We start from the raw sequence: 14380 nt of genomic DNA on the forward strand, positions 1-14380 counted from the left end.
AGGTGAAAAATACATCAAAATATACGTATATATTTAACAAATAACACATGAAAATTAAGGTTAGCGTGCAGATTCATGACTTTTTTCACGTTCTGATTTCATACACTCTTTTTCTTTAACAGTAGGCTATTTTTTTTCTTTTAGATCTTTGTTTTTAACGTGAGAATTTTTGTGCAAGCCTGGGAATTTGCATATATCCGATATTCAAGTTCTCAGCAATGCACCGCGGCATGAACAGGCTAAATTATGCCAATTACTGTGCGTGTTACTAGTTTCTACTTTTAATTGTTGAAATATTTCCTGATATTTCCTTTAGTTTCATTTGAAGCCACTAGATGTCATCGGAGCAATGTTATAATAGCCTACTTCAGCTCCGTGTCATTTGAGAAGAAGAGTGAGTTTGGATAAACTTTCTTCTTTTTGAAACCAGTGCAGACCTTTATTTAGAAGAGACTTAGCTATGAATTAAATAACTTATTAGATTTTATGAGTTGAATAATAAAGGCACTGTCACCGAATTAATTAATAGGTGTGAGAATTAAAGGCCTTCACATAAATTAATGAATAAGAAAAAATACCTGATTGCTAAATTAACATAAAAAAATATCCATGGGTTTTTTGGGGGGTGGGGGGTGGCTACAATTTTATGCTATTAAAACATTGGTTTGGCACTATTATAGCTGTTAGTTATAATTCCAGTAAAGCTGAGTTATCTGTGACTCAGAGTGAGTGAAAGAGAGAGAGAGAGTAAAGCTCCTGTTTTTGGGGCGGAGATTTCCGAGTTGTTAAAGCACATGGCCGCACACTGTACAGTTCTTCACTCAAACACTAGACTAACGGCTTTACCCGGATTTACCTCAACTTTATCTCATCTCACACAAACTCTTGAGAGGATTCTACTGGTATCATTCATCTCATTACTGTAATTAGTAGTATTTTTTGTAAAAACAATGTAGGGTGAATTGAGAGAAAATTATAATCTTTGAACGCCAACAATGACAAAGACAAAAGTAGAGGCAAATCCTGAGTCAAATGCACGCTCATCCCATCACGGACAGGACGGGCAGGAAAAAGCCTGCGGAGACGCGAGCAGCCAGCAGCCGACAAGACAAATCCACCGGCATCATGTGCAACACATGACGTCAAAACAAGCTCAGGCGGACGCTTGGTCTAAAATCATCCCAGCAGCCTCACAGAGCAAAGCCAAAGAGATTCACTCGAAGAAACCAAAGCGTGGAGCATCTGTCACGCCAAACATCCACACAGGGAAAAGAGAGATGAAACCAGAGTCGAGAAAACGCACCGATAGCAATCGCAGTAAATCTTTCGGGAGGAGAAAGCTGTCTGATGGAAGCATCACGTCTGATGACCTGAGTAAGGACTCTGGCTGCGCTACCGGGAAACTGTCTTCCACGGACAGCAGCTCTGAGATCTCGGACGCATCAGAGGAGCATAAGCAGTCCACTGATGCCCAGTGTGGCGAGGTCTGTCCCAGAGGTCCCAGCGAAGAGATGATGGACGATTCAGCGGAGCAAATATCAGAACACAGAGAAGAAGATGGACTGGTTAATGCCACCCTGTCTCCAGGGTTTGGCTTCGGAGAGGGGAGCATCTCTCCTGGCGACCAGAGGTCCTACATTTCTCTGGACAGTCGCTTGAACCTGAGCGCGTCTGTGGCATTTTCGGATCTGACTGGAGACTTTGCTGATGGGGTGCACGAGGATCTGCTGAGAGAGATTGACGACCTAAAATCGGAAAATGAATATTTGAAGGTGAGATTTGTTGATTAATCTATTAGGCCTAAGTAATTTATTTGATTTTTTATTAAATGCGAATTAAATGCTGACTGATCTCAATGAGTGCATTTAGAAAATCCACCAAATGAAAACGCTCTTCTGAAACAAACATTGTAGTTTTTAAAAGATCTAAATTCAATTACCAAAACGATGTATTTGCTGTATAATTGCTTTTAATTATTTGTGAGAGTCTGTTTTAAGTAGATAATGTTAGATAAAGTAGTACTAAATGCAGCCTGGTTTGATGGATTATGATTATAAAGCATCAGATTATTATCAGCATAAACCAACATGGCATAAACCATGTCATATGATGTGATGGACATTGTACTTAATGTAAAATTAAATTAAAACAATCCCACATTGTCTGCTACATGTATGATACATATTTTAACAGTCAAAATAAACTGCACGTGATGTGCCTTATACGGTAAGATTTACTCTCTTCTTAGAAGATTATACTTTCTCTAATTGGCTCGTGTCATCCCTCATTGTCTCTGACATGCAATAGAAGGAGGGGTTCACAGTGAGAACGAGACAAGCTTTACTGTGATTAAGTGAAAGGTGTCTCAGCAGAAATCAAGAAGTCAACAGAGTGCCACAAGTGCATCCAATAAGGGCAGTGCTTCATTCTTGGCGTGTGCCACTAGTTCTGTGGGTTAATGCGCACACCATGCTGGCACTCGACACGTAAGACCAGTGCAGTGCTGTCATGGACAAGCTGGTTGAAGACTATCATTGATAGTGATATAGGAAACACACTTTGTACACACTAACACACAAATGCTTTCAACTTAACTATAATGCATTCATATATCTCATGTTTTCCAATCAAAAACGTCCAAAAAGTTAATTTTTTTAGACCGTCACAGTGAAGTTCTATGAAGTTGATTTTTAAATACACCATCTTTGATTGCATTCTTAGGATGAAATGGAGGAGCTCCGCTCAGAGATGCTGGAGATGAGGGACATGTACATGGAGGAGGATGTTTACCAGCTGCAGGAACTCCGACAGCAGCTGGAACAGGCCAACAAGGCCTGTCGCATTCTGCAGTACCGACTTAGGAAAGCAGAGAGACGCAGCCTGCGTGTAGCCCAGACGGGACAAGTGGACGGGGAGCTTATCAGGACACTTGAGCATGATATTAGGGTGAGGATGTGCTGCTATCATGCTGCGTCATAATTTGCTGGTGTTGAGTGTGTTTCTGTGAGAAAGTCCTTGTATCAGGTCACATGCGTAAAGAGCAATCACTGACATTCAGGGTGTAATTAAATTGATGTTTCCCTCATGATTTGGGTTCAGTTAAGCTACAGTGGTGTGTGTACAGGAAAACCACTGTTAGTGTTTTGGATGCCATCCATGGCATTCATCAGGACAGGATGTTTATCTAAATTGCCTAGGCTTGTGCTTAGTGCCAATCAAATGTTGAATAGTAAGTCACTGAATGAGTCAAAACTCTGTTTTTATGAATCAGCATGCACTCAGATGGATTGTGTAATCCTTCCACTGTGGTTTGTGACCCAAATCATGGTACTAAGGGTTTAGTGAGAGCTGAAATAACATTTTGTTTTATAGTTTGACATAGGGAGTGGTTTTATTTTTTGGTAATGACCCAATAGTAAAATGAGGAGAAAAACCCTCGGTTTTCTCTTTGGCAGATAATTGGTGTAGTAGCTCAGTTTGTGGTGGGCCACTCACAGCATAAGCATTTTTTGGTTTGAACTTCTCAGCCAATCAGTGACAGAGCTTTCTGTAGGAACGTTACGAATTAAAAATCTACACAGCAGGGTAACCCATATAAAATGGCTGTTTTCTTTTGAAATCTGCTTCCAGACTATGCAAAGTAAATTCCTCAGGTTTCTTCTGAACGTTTTGTCTTTGAATTAAGTGTGGACATTTATTTGGTAGAAACACAGTGTAAAGTATTACCGAAAAATTAAGGTAGCATGAAAGACTTTGTGCATTTGCATGTGTATGTTATATATGTCAAGGACTATATAGCCACAGTATCCGAGATGGGAAGTGTCCAAGCACAGCTGCTGGTGTGTGTTGTGGGCATGTCCATGACCAGTCTATTTTAAAGGCATGTGAGAGAAATAGATACCCTCCTTTCACAAACTAGGCCAGTGTGTGTCCATCGCTGCTCAGAGTCCTCACTAGCACTCTGTCAAGTTAGATTCAGTCTTCAACAACCCCCATGGGAGTGTCCTGCAATCTGATATCTAACAGCATCCTTTTCAATCTCTGCTCTACTCCAGATTTCCATCATTCATTTTTTTCACAGAGAAATATGAGTTTGTGGCGTTGCTCCTGGAACTCACTGCTGATAATTATCGCCCTGCGCTATAAAAAAAGAAAAGCACAGAGTCATGCGCTGAATGCTGTGGTATAATCACATGCTTTCCAACCGTTTTCCCTTGACATTGTCCACAATAGTTAGCAACCCCTTGAGCAACAAGAGGATGAGTGCTTTGCAAAGGATTGCAAAGGAGGGAGATCATAGGAGAGTTTGACCCGTATTGAAACCCATACAATTAACTAACCGCCTTACTTCCTTACATTCTCAATGTCACAAACCACAGCTGGAACATGGTAATTTAATCCTCATTTTGCAATGCTACGTATAACATAATTTTCTTTAAATAGAGCTTCTTGTTTTTAATAGTATTTCCCAACAGAATGAAATGACATGAGATAATTATCTTATTACATCAACATTTTTGTGGATAGTTCCAATGGACAAATGGTTTGCAGTTTATTTACTTGACTCTAAATGAATATTTTGTTCCTAGGTGGCAAAAAGCGTGTCCCTTCGCCTACATGGTGAACTTGAGGCCATTCAAAAGAAAAATTCACGGCTGGAATGGGAAAATGAGGAGTTACGTGAACGGCTGCAGGATCTGGAAGTGGCAAAGCAGGTCCTGCAGGCTGAGATGGACAAATCACAGGTGTTATGACCACAAAGCCATTGCTGTATATATATATATATATATATATATATATATATATACACACACACACACACACACACAAACTAAACAAAAGTTTATTAAACTATTGTAATGTTTTTGATCAAAGTCTCATTTGCTCACCAAGGCTGCATTTACTGAATCATAGAAACAGTAATATTGTGAAATATTATTACAATTTCAAATAACTGTTATATTTTCATATATATTAAAATGTAATTAAAAAATAAAGTCAACAATAGTTGATCTAATATTTTAGTGTAAAACAAGATACAATTTTCAGGATTGTTTGATGAATAGAAAGTTCAAAAGAATTTGAAATAGAAATAGCTTTTTTTCATTATAAATGTCTTTACTATTACTTTTGCTTAATTTAATGCACCCTTGCTGAATAAAAGTATTAATTTCTTTAAAAAAAAAAAAAAACGTACTAACCCTAAACTTTTAAACGGTAATATATGCATATATATCCTTAATGCCCTTTATCACTTTAAAGCAGTACTAGTTTGTTGCTTAGACTCCTTCGTTTCATGATGCCGTTAGGATTACAATCTGACCCTTACCCCAGCCGTATGTAATCGACAGCTGACTGCTTGGGTAGGGCATAGAATGAACTAAGGGTCTGAATTCAAACTGCAGCTGCTGTCATTCTCAATCGTGGTGGATGCAGTGAGGGGGAGAAGAGAGAAAAATGGGGCAACTGAAAGGTTGAAGAGCGAGTGAGAAAGACACCATTTAGAAAATACACCTGAAAGGGAGATCCTTGTCCAACTCTTGGGTCTTATGATGTTCAATAACCACATACATGCTAAAAATACTAACAAGAAGGCATGCTTTTTGCTTTCACTTTCTCACAATATTAAAAAATATAGGCCGTCACCATTATACCAACATATTGCACCAAAAACAAATTTTATTGGCAATGAAAGCCTGTGGGTCTTTAATAACGGCACGCATACAGTTTAATCCAGGATTCAGTGATTAGAAGTGGATCCCAGCAGCTCAGCTCAGACAGCTGCTGCCAATTCCTGATCCTGACCAGCAGAACAAATCAGCTACAACCAGATTATCAAGGCCTCATGTGAGCCTGACACTACCTGAAACATGATGATTTCCATACAAACACTTTCTACTCATCCATTTTTTGCAGTCTTCTGCAGACTGATTTATAATTTCAATTCATCAAGATATATTATGAAGAGCTCTGTTAAAGGCATTTTTTTTTGGTTTTATGCTTAAGTTATGACACGTCAGTCTCGGTTTGGATTGGATTGGATTGTTTTTTTTTTTATTTGAAGAAGATAATGTGAAGTCTACATGCTCCTCCTGTGCTCTTTGTACTTTTAAGGAATTGAGCCTACCAGACAAAGCAGCAGACAGATAGACTGACTCTAGCCAGCATTTTTGACATACTTGGAGCAGTATGGATGTTTGGTGTAGAAATGGAGTTGGAGTTCTTGCCATCTCACTACACGAACATGATTGAGTGTGTTTATTAGGTGCATGCTTTCCTTACAGTCACACATTTCATTGGGAATTGGAATGCATTGGACAGCGGTATGATGGAAAATAGCAACTCTGATTAATATAACTCAAATGAACATTTATGCCCATAGGAGGACATTATCTTAGGGGACAAATTGCATCAACAAACCTATACATAGTGAGCTGTGCTGTATAAGCTGCTAAAATGTCTTTAGACTAATTATGGATATGGTGCCTCCACAGAATTCTCTAAAGAGACGAAGTTTGAGATCAACATCCAACAAGAACGAAAAAAAGCCCTCACCACAGGTGAGTTGGGAGTTACAATAGTCTAATTAATTTGTGAAGGTTAGTGCTGTTCTAGTGCTAGTCCTTCAAGAGATCCAATATTAGCCTTCAAAGTTGTGCAAAACTCAGAATTAAGAATATGTATTTTCAATTCATGCTTTACAAAATTGGAATTCAAAGAAATTCAACACTGGAAAATGGAGTGATATAAAAAAACATTCATTAAAACATTCTATCATTTGTTTTTATTAAAAAACTTTTAAACGATGGTTTGTCATACTTAAGTCCAAAGTTGGTCTAGATCTTTTCTAGTTAAAATGACACTTGAATGAATTTCTCTGCATTTCAGTGAACTTCCCTACAATTCAAATTCAGAATTTTAAAATGCATTCTCAATTCACTTTTTACTGGCACGTGACCCTGTTAGCCATGGTGATCAAAGCCATAGTAGCCTTGCTGTGTTTTTAGTTTAAGTTTTTGATATATGCCAACTATTTTAACACACCTCTGCAGGATGATAGCGCTGATTTGAAATGCCAGCTCCACTTTGCCAAAGAGGAGTCTGCGCTCATGTGCAAGAAGCTAACAAAGATGGCCCTGGAGAGCGAGGCGATGCGGGAGGAGCTCGCCAAATACCGTCTGCTTTATGGTGAGGTGGATGAAACCCAGGCTGCAGCGGGCGCCACTAACTCTGCCCACACCCGAGAAGCAGAGGTCAAAGTTCACTTGCGGCTGGTGGAGGAGGAAGCCACGTTGCTGAGTCGTCGAATAGTGGAACTAGAGGTGGAGAACCGTGGGTTGCGGGCAGAGATGAGTGAACAACGTGAAAGAGGAGGAGGAAGCCTGGAAGAAGAGGAGGTGATGAAGGGGGCCAGTGAAGGATTAGCATTGCCTCTCCAAACTAGAGAACAGGTGGAGATGCACAGAGGTCTGGATGGGACAGATAATGCAGATGCAGTGACTACCCATAATAATATGCAGGAGAACCAGATGCATGTTGAGGAAGATCATGTGGAGAACTCTTCTGTCAGTCATATGCAGAGAGAAGGGCCGATTGGTGGGGAACAGGAGCTTTCTGAAGAGACTAAAGAGGAAGACAGACAAGCTCAATGTACGTCAGACTGCACATTTGCTGTGAAAGATCTAGACAGTCTTCTTGCCATCCATGACCAGGCACTGCTTGTCAGATCGACTATCCAGCTCCTAACAACCCCAGCAAAAAATGGCCTCTCACCTACATGTACACATACGACTCCTACTGGTGCTCCTTGCCTAAGCAAAACTGCAGTAGATCCTCAGTGCAAAACACATCAATGGCTTTTGGACCCAATGTTGAGTCCCTTGACCAATGGCCTAGAGGTGTTACAAGCCCAACTGCGTGCTCTTGTAGAAAAGTTGGAGGTGCTCTCAAACTCCACTTCAGAGTGCCTAGGGCCTTTTACTGAGAAGAATATGCTACATTCTGACAAAGATTTATGTGAAATAAAAGAGGACGCAAAGAATCAAGCAAGACAAGAATGTCCATGTGAAGGAAATGTTGGAAATGGGTGTAACCAGGACAGCTTAGTGCTGCTCACTCTGCAGCTCCAGTGGTTTGTCCAGCAGTGGAGGCAGGGAGAGAGACCCACAGCTGATGGAAAGAACCTGTTCGAGGTAAATTGGGCAACAACATTTGCTACTGCTGTCACACATCTTTATCAATGAAGATGGTGGCAATTTTATAAATAATAATTTTTATATACTGTATACTGTATGCTTTCCTGTTGTTCAAACATAGCACTAGCAACGGCAAGGTCATGAATTCTATTCTCAGAGAAAGCAAGAACCTATAAATAAATCAATGTAAATGAGTACATTGAATGCAAAATAAGAATGCCTGCCAAAAGCATACACTTTTATGTTATTTTATTTGCCCACTAACAATGTTCAATGGTATGTATACATGCATCTTTATAATCTTTCCTATCATATATTGTGTAAATAATGTTCGGCAGTGGAAAATAGGCACTGTTACATAATATTTTTCAAACCTTTTGCATAATTTAAGCTATTATATTTAAAGAGAGAGATAATCGGAGAAAATGAGAGTAAGATTGAAAATGATGCACAATGAAATATTCTGTATTTATATCATTCTTAAATGCTTTTTCTGTTATTCTATATTTTTTAACTGATTGCTTGTTTAAGTGATTGCTTATTTCAGTTAATTTAAAAAAAAAGCTTTATTAGTGACAAAATTTTTCAGTGTGATGTTTTGTTGAAATAATAATATAAATAATTTCACACAATAAATGTGTAATGTTTATTTAACTCATGTGCTTAAAATATGCTTGTTTTGTTTATTGTTTTTTGTTTTTATTCCAGATGTATTGTCAGAATGATCTTCACCTACTAAAGGACACGAAGTCAAAAGCATGCAAGTATAATCTTCAAGAGAAGTGCAACAGTCAGGTATGAAAAAGAATGACAATTTCTGTGGTAAAAATAAGTGTTTCAACATGACTACCAAAAAGTTTTCATTCTGCAATAAATTCAGCTTGAAAGAATGTAACTCAAAATATGCCTTTTTCATAATATAGTATAGCTGAACATGCCTGCTCTTTGAGCATAGTTGACCAATAGCATTGTTCCTTGACCTGTTGCTCATTTGAAGTTAGGATGGTTCAGTTCCTGTTGCCAAGTGTAGATTCATCAATGTGTGCTCCTCTCTCAGGTGAGCAGTGCCCTGCTTTCAGACCTCAGGACTGCACTGTCAGATCTGTTCTCTGAACTTTGGGAGCAGCACAGTGCAGCCCAGTTTGTCAACCAGCAGTTTGCAAACGCCAAAGCAGCATGGGCTGTGGAGTGTGCAGAGCTCAAGGGCCTCATAAGCAGGGTGAGAACAGAAGATCAGTTTAAATTCCCTTCAGAGAGTATCAGTGAACCTGTTGCCTGGTTCTCATGTCATCTCCTCTTTCTTCATTCTTGTGCCTGTAGGGACTTATAGAGGAAATGAAAAAAGCTTTATGAAGCAGAAATGTCATCCAAGCTGTTTGTGTTTGTTTATAGCTGGACGGTTCAGCTGGGAAGGCAGGAGCAAAGGGACCATCAGACCTGAATGTGGCTTTACAGAAGGACCACGTTGAGAAGCTTCAGCACCTGTTAGCAGAGTCCTACACTGCAGTGATGGACCTGACAAGACAGCTGAAGGTCTGTGAAAGCAATTGGAGCTCTGAGTGGCAGGAACTGCTAGAACACCTTAACCACACGAGTCTAGAGTGCGAAGAGTCGAAGACAGCTAAGCAAAATAGAAAACTGCAGGTCAGAGCAAAAATTAGTGTAATACACTGAAACAATAATTTACATATTCTGTGTATTGTGGAACTTTGACATGATTTCAACCGTCAAAGGTCAATCATTAAACAGGTCTTACTAGACTTACTAGACTAAATAAACAAATAAATAAACACATTTGTGTTTGTCCTAATATTAATTTATTCAACTTAAAATGTTCAAATTAATACAGTATATGTAGAAATTAGCATGTTATGTAGAAGTTAGTTCATGATATCTAACGTGGTAACTAGTGTTTGAATTGGACCGTATTCTTATTTTTATATTTACCTATTTCCACTATTTAGGTATTTTTTTGGCAGTTTTAGTATGAGCGCTCAAAAGTTGTTGTCAGTAAATTTATTTAAAATAAAATAAAAAATTCCACAAACAAATATTATGCAGCACAACCATTTTCAACTGTGATAATAATAATAATAAAAATGTCAAATCAGCGTATTTGAATGATTTCTGAAGGATCGTGTGACACTGAAGACTGGTGGAATGGCTGCTGAAAATTCAGCTTTGCCATCACAGGAATAAAATACATTCAAAAAAATATTCAGATAGAAAACTTTTTTTTTTATTATTGTAAATAATCAAATAAATACAGTGTTATTGAACATAAAAGACCTCTTTCAAAAACATTTAAATATCTTACAGACTCCACACTTTTGAAAAGTAGTTCATGCTCTCTGCTAGCTGAAATCTGAGCTATCATTATTAAAATAATTTGTTTTGCATTCCTACTAGAGATATGAGATAGTCCTGTGTGTGGCAACTGAATTTAGGCTAATCCCTTTTTGGGACTGCAGGACAGCAGGCGGAGTGCAGACATCAGCTTCAATCACAGCTTCTGACTATAAAAAGGTCTTAGCCAAACCACAGTGACCACAGAAAGACTTATCGAGGCTCAGTTGAAGTTCAAATAAGGAATTTATTTTCCTTTACAGTTAATGGGGGGTAACATTGTGCAGTGTCGAGGGAAAGGAGGGGAGAGAGGAATAAAGAAGCAATATTCAGAGGAACTAATGCAAAATGAATCTTTAAATGGTATTGTTGTCTTCCAGTTTGACAGTTTCCTTTTTCCATTTAAACAAAAAGTCCTGTTCATTTTCATAGATGCTTATAATAAAAGTGGAACGTGGACAGTGACAGTCTTTGATGGGGTTAAGTAAAGCCTGGATTGGAGTGCAAAGGGATTTTATCAGGGTTTTTTTTTTTTTTCGGTCCAAGGGTTTTCTTGCTGTTTTCTTTTTTGTAATCCCTAACTATCTCTCTGACACACTTTCTAAATAAGACAGGCTTTTACATTTGATTACAGTGTGTCTTAAATTGCTCATCCCTAACTAATATCAACTGTCTCAAAACAGTTCAGTCTAAGATTCAGTCTTATTTCTTTTCTTATTTATTTTTATCCTAAGTTCCTATGTTGTTTCATTTAATTATTGATCTAAAGATGTTTTGAAGTATGTGTTGTTGTTTAATATCCGTTATTTAATATTACACATTTAATTATCCATGCACAAACATTAATCTTTCTCGTGCATTTTCAGTCCCCCAGATGCAAGATGATGAAAAAAGATGGAAAAATAGAGAGGTGAGCTTGATTCATTTGTTTGCACGTAGTTTGAACTCAAGCTATCTGACTGAATTCCTTAACAGAGTTTGCTTTTCCAACAGGATGCCTCTTAAAACTGGCATTTCAAAACCCAACAAGAACTGGAAGTATCTCAGTCGAGAAGCTGCTCTTCTGGACAGGGAAGACCCCTGCAAGACTTGGGACTCTCCTATCATGCCTCCCAATCTCCCTGGTCTGAACCTAAACCAGGAGCTGACCCAGAGAAGCCACACTGCTCCAGAGAGATCCAGCATTCGTATATATTACAGCCCACCATCAGCAAAAAGGATCCAAATGAGCTCTCTGATAGCAGCTGAAGAGGAAGAGCTTGAGGAGAGCCAGCAACCACATTTCAATGCCGTTGCCTGTGGTCTTGTAAACCAAGACTGGGTCACTGCTTATGAAAACTGGCTGGGTAGCCTGCCGTTTGACTGCCAGAGTTTGTTGGAGAGAGATTCGATGGCGGTCACCAGTTCTAGATCGTCTTCTGGTCTTCAGACCTCCAGTATGGCGTCGCCTTCATGCTTGGCTTTCAATAACTTGGACGTCTCAGCCAACCTGAGTGATGACATGAAGGAAATTACAGCTAGTGTGCTGCAGACCTCGCAATCCAGCCCTTTGGAGAGGAAAAGAGCAAAGGATTTTGGGAGCAATATGGTGAGTGTTGTGAGTATAGGAACGCAAACTCAATCCCAACCACAGCCAAGCACAGTTGGGCTACAAACCAATGGTCCTCGAAGTCTTTATGCTGCAAAGCACTGGTCGCCCCGAGTGACCTCATTTGTATCTGCAAGAACCCCGCAGATGTCAGTGTCACTGGAAAGGGTACCTGGTCCAGCAGATCGGATTCAGCCTCACACCAACTCGCCGAAAATACAACGCAGACATTCCGCATCTTCTCCGTTTTCTACAAAGTCTTCCTCTTCAACATCCCCCTCATCCTCTTCCTCTTTCACTACATCCTCCTCATCTCTGAGCGCCTCCCCCAGGCTGGATTATGGAGCGAAGGAACGTGGTTTGTGGGTTCTGCCGCAACGTGCTTCGACATCAAGCAGGCCGAGTTCAGTATCAGTGCAGGCCAGCGTAAAACCTAGCGGTCGTAAAAATGCAGGCGTTCACAAGTACGGTCTGGTCCATGAGTTTCTGCGCAATGTGTGTGGTCGAGGAGAGAAGACCAACCCGGAGATGGAGAAAGCACCAGCAGCTCGTAAGGATCACGTCGGTCTGATGGGTTCAAAGAAATCTGAGCACCCCCCGTCTCGTATACCAGCGGTGCCGCTAGTCAGAAATGACAGCATCACCAAGATTGTGAACCGTAGATTTATGAAACAAAGCCCAAAAGAGGAGAGCCAGAGCCAGACCCCAACTCAGCGTCAAATCAACAGAGGTTCAATCAGTAAGAACAAGGGCTTGGAGGTTAGTAGCAAAGTTGAATCCGTTCAAAAATATGAAGAAACTAAATTGAAGGTTTGGTGTTAAGAGAGTAATATATTAAGGTTCAAACCCGTGACTGGTTGCAAATGTAAAAATAAAAATGTGTGACAATAATTTGAAATCTAGTCACTCTAAACAAAAAAAGCCTCTTTTAGCAAGTCAGTCAAAAAGATTCACGAGATAGCCTCAAACTCACTAGTGAGTTTGCTGTCTGAATCAGATTTGCTCGGTCAGTAAATCATTCATAGCTGTTATTAAGTTCACATCTGATTCCTTCAGTAAAGTTATTTTGTGGCTGTTATGTATAGTTTCATGACTCAGACTGGTTGTTCACATGACTATTTGTAATTTACAAAGATACAAATACATAATACATAATATATGGCACACATACAATCAGATATACGAACAGTACAAATCACATACAAACAATTGGAACTCTTTTCTACTAAATACAACTAGAAAAAGTGAAAATCTACATTATTAATATTTTGCACAGTCTTTGTCTTAATGCCACATGATTTGTTATAACGCTGAACCGAGCATATCTCCTGACTCTTTCCCATCTCTTTGCCAGGATGGAGCCTGTGACTGCAGCTCACGGTCTTTGACATCCTGCTTTGCTCGACCCTCACAGAAAAACCTCCGGCACATTCACGGTCAAAACAAGCCCCGTCCACATGAACACCCCCCATCACGTGGTAAAGGTGATTCTCTAGCTTAAAGGGAAACAGATTCAATTTATTCACTGAAACCATGACACTTCAGGGCTGCATGGACAGATTTCTTCAGAATTGGAATGCCCATCATACACATATTTTTACTTATTCCCTGTCCATTTTGTGTTAGTTTTTAAATAATCTGGCTAAATTGATTTTGCCTTCAGAACATTTTACCATGTAAAAATCCATTCCACAAAATTTTCCTCAAAATCAGTGTAAAAAAAAAAAACATAAAAAGTCTCCAGTATTAGTTAAAGACTTTTATATTTTACAGAATTAATGATGTATTGTGCAGGAGATGCAATTCCAGCAAGATCAAGTTTTTACTTTTTAGATCCTTGATTAACTTTACATTGTTACATTTTAAATATATATATTTCTGCAATGTATCGTAAACATTTTATGATTTATTATTATTTTTTATAATATTTCATGCATAATATAATGTGTGGAGAATTTTTTTTTTTTTTAATGTTGTTAGACGCTTAATGAATGTGACCTGTTTCTCATAGCTGTCTTAAATGTAACATGATCTGTGTTTAATATCTGCATACAACAGTTGTGGGGGCCAAGCACCTTAATCAGAGATTAGGTTTGTGAATTGTAGCTATTTGAAATGTGAAACTTTTTTATGGCATGTTAATAAATGCAAATCCATGTCATTGTAGTCCCCTATTGCTGTGATTTGAAGATATGTTATCCTAATAATGATGTTTCATTTCTGAGCTGTCCGTAACCAGAAAAGTAAAGAA

At 39.0% G+C, this 14380-nt stretch overlaps 1 protein-coding gene across 2 annotated transcripts; it reads left to right on the forward strand.

The window, feature by feature from the left end:
- The first annotated feature begins 558 nt into the window (after positions 1 to 558).
- Positions 559 to 14288, forward strand: LOC127944239 (protein SOGA1). 2 transcript variants are annotated; one of them, XM_052540108.1, is made up of 11 exons: positions 559 to 1772; positions 2722 to 2946; positions 4590 to 4745; positions 6495 to 6560; positions 7053 to 8192; positions 8904 to 8990; positions 9253 to 9414; positions 9588 to 9839; positions 11408 to 11451; positions 11535 to 12888; positions 13484 to 14288. In XM_052540108.1, exons 1-11 carry the CDS (start codon positions 996 to 998, stop codon positions 13628 to 13630), a joined length of 4410 nt encoding a protein of 1469 aa, XP_052396068.1. In that variant the 5' UTR covers positions 559 to 995; the 3' UTR covers positions 13631 to 14288. The 2 variants fall into 2 exon arrangements, with proteins under 2 accessions (XP_052396068.1, XP_052396069.1); XM_052540109.1 differs by having other exon boundaries at positions 9588 to 9728.
- Positions 14289 to 14380: the final 92 nt, after the last annotated feature.

Source organism: Carassius gibelio, chromosome A23 (genome assembly GCF_023724105.1).
Source record: "Carassius gibelio isolate Cgi1373 ecotype wild population from Czech Republic chromosome A23, carGib1.2-hapl.c, whole genome shotgun sequence".
In the NCBI taxonomy this organism is placed as follows: domain Eukaryota; kingdom Metazoa; phylum Chordata; class Actinopteri; order Cypriniformes; family Cyprinidae; genus Carassius; species Carassius gibelio.

What these genes read in the sequence shown, in the direction of transcription:
- LOC127944239 (XM_052540108.1), top strand. Translation starts at nt 996, where the DNA reads ATGACAAAGACAAAAGTAGAGGCAAATCCTGAGTCAAATGCACGCTCA. An exon ending in TCAAGGGCCTCATAAGCAGG is followed by an intron (nt 9,415 to 9,587) that starts GTGAGAACAGAA and finishes GTTTGTTTATAG; the next exon opens with CTGGACGGTTCAGCTGGGAA. An exon ending in GTAAGAACAAGGGCTTGGAG is followed by an intron (nt 12,889 to 13,483) that starts GTTAGTAGCAAA and finishes TCTCTTTGCCAG; the next exon opens with GATGGAGCCTGTGACTGCAG.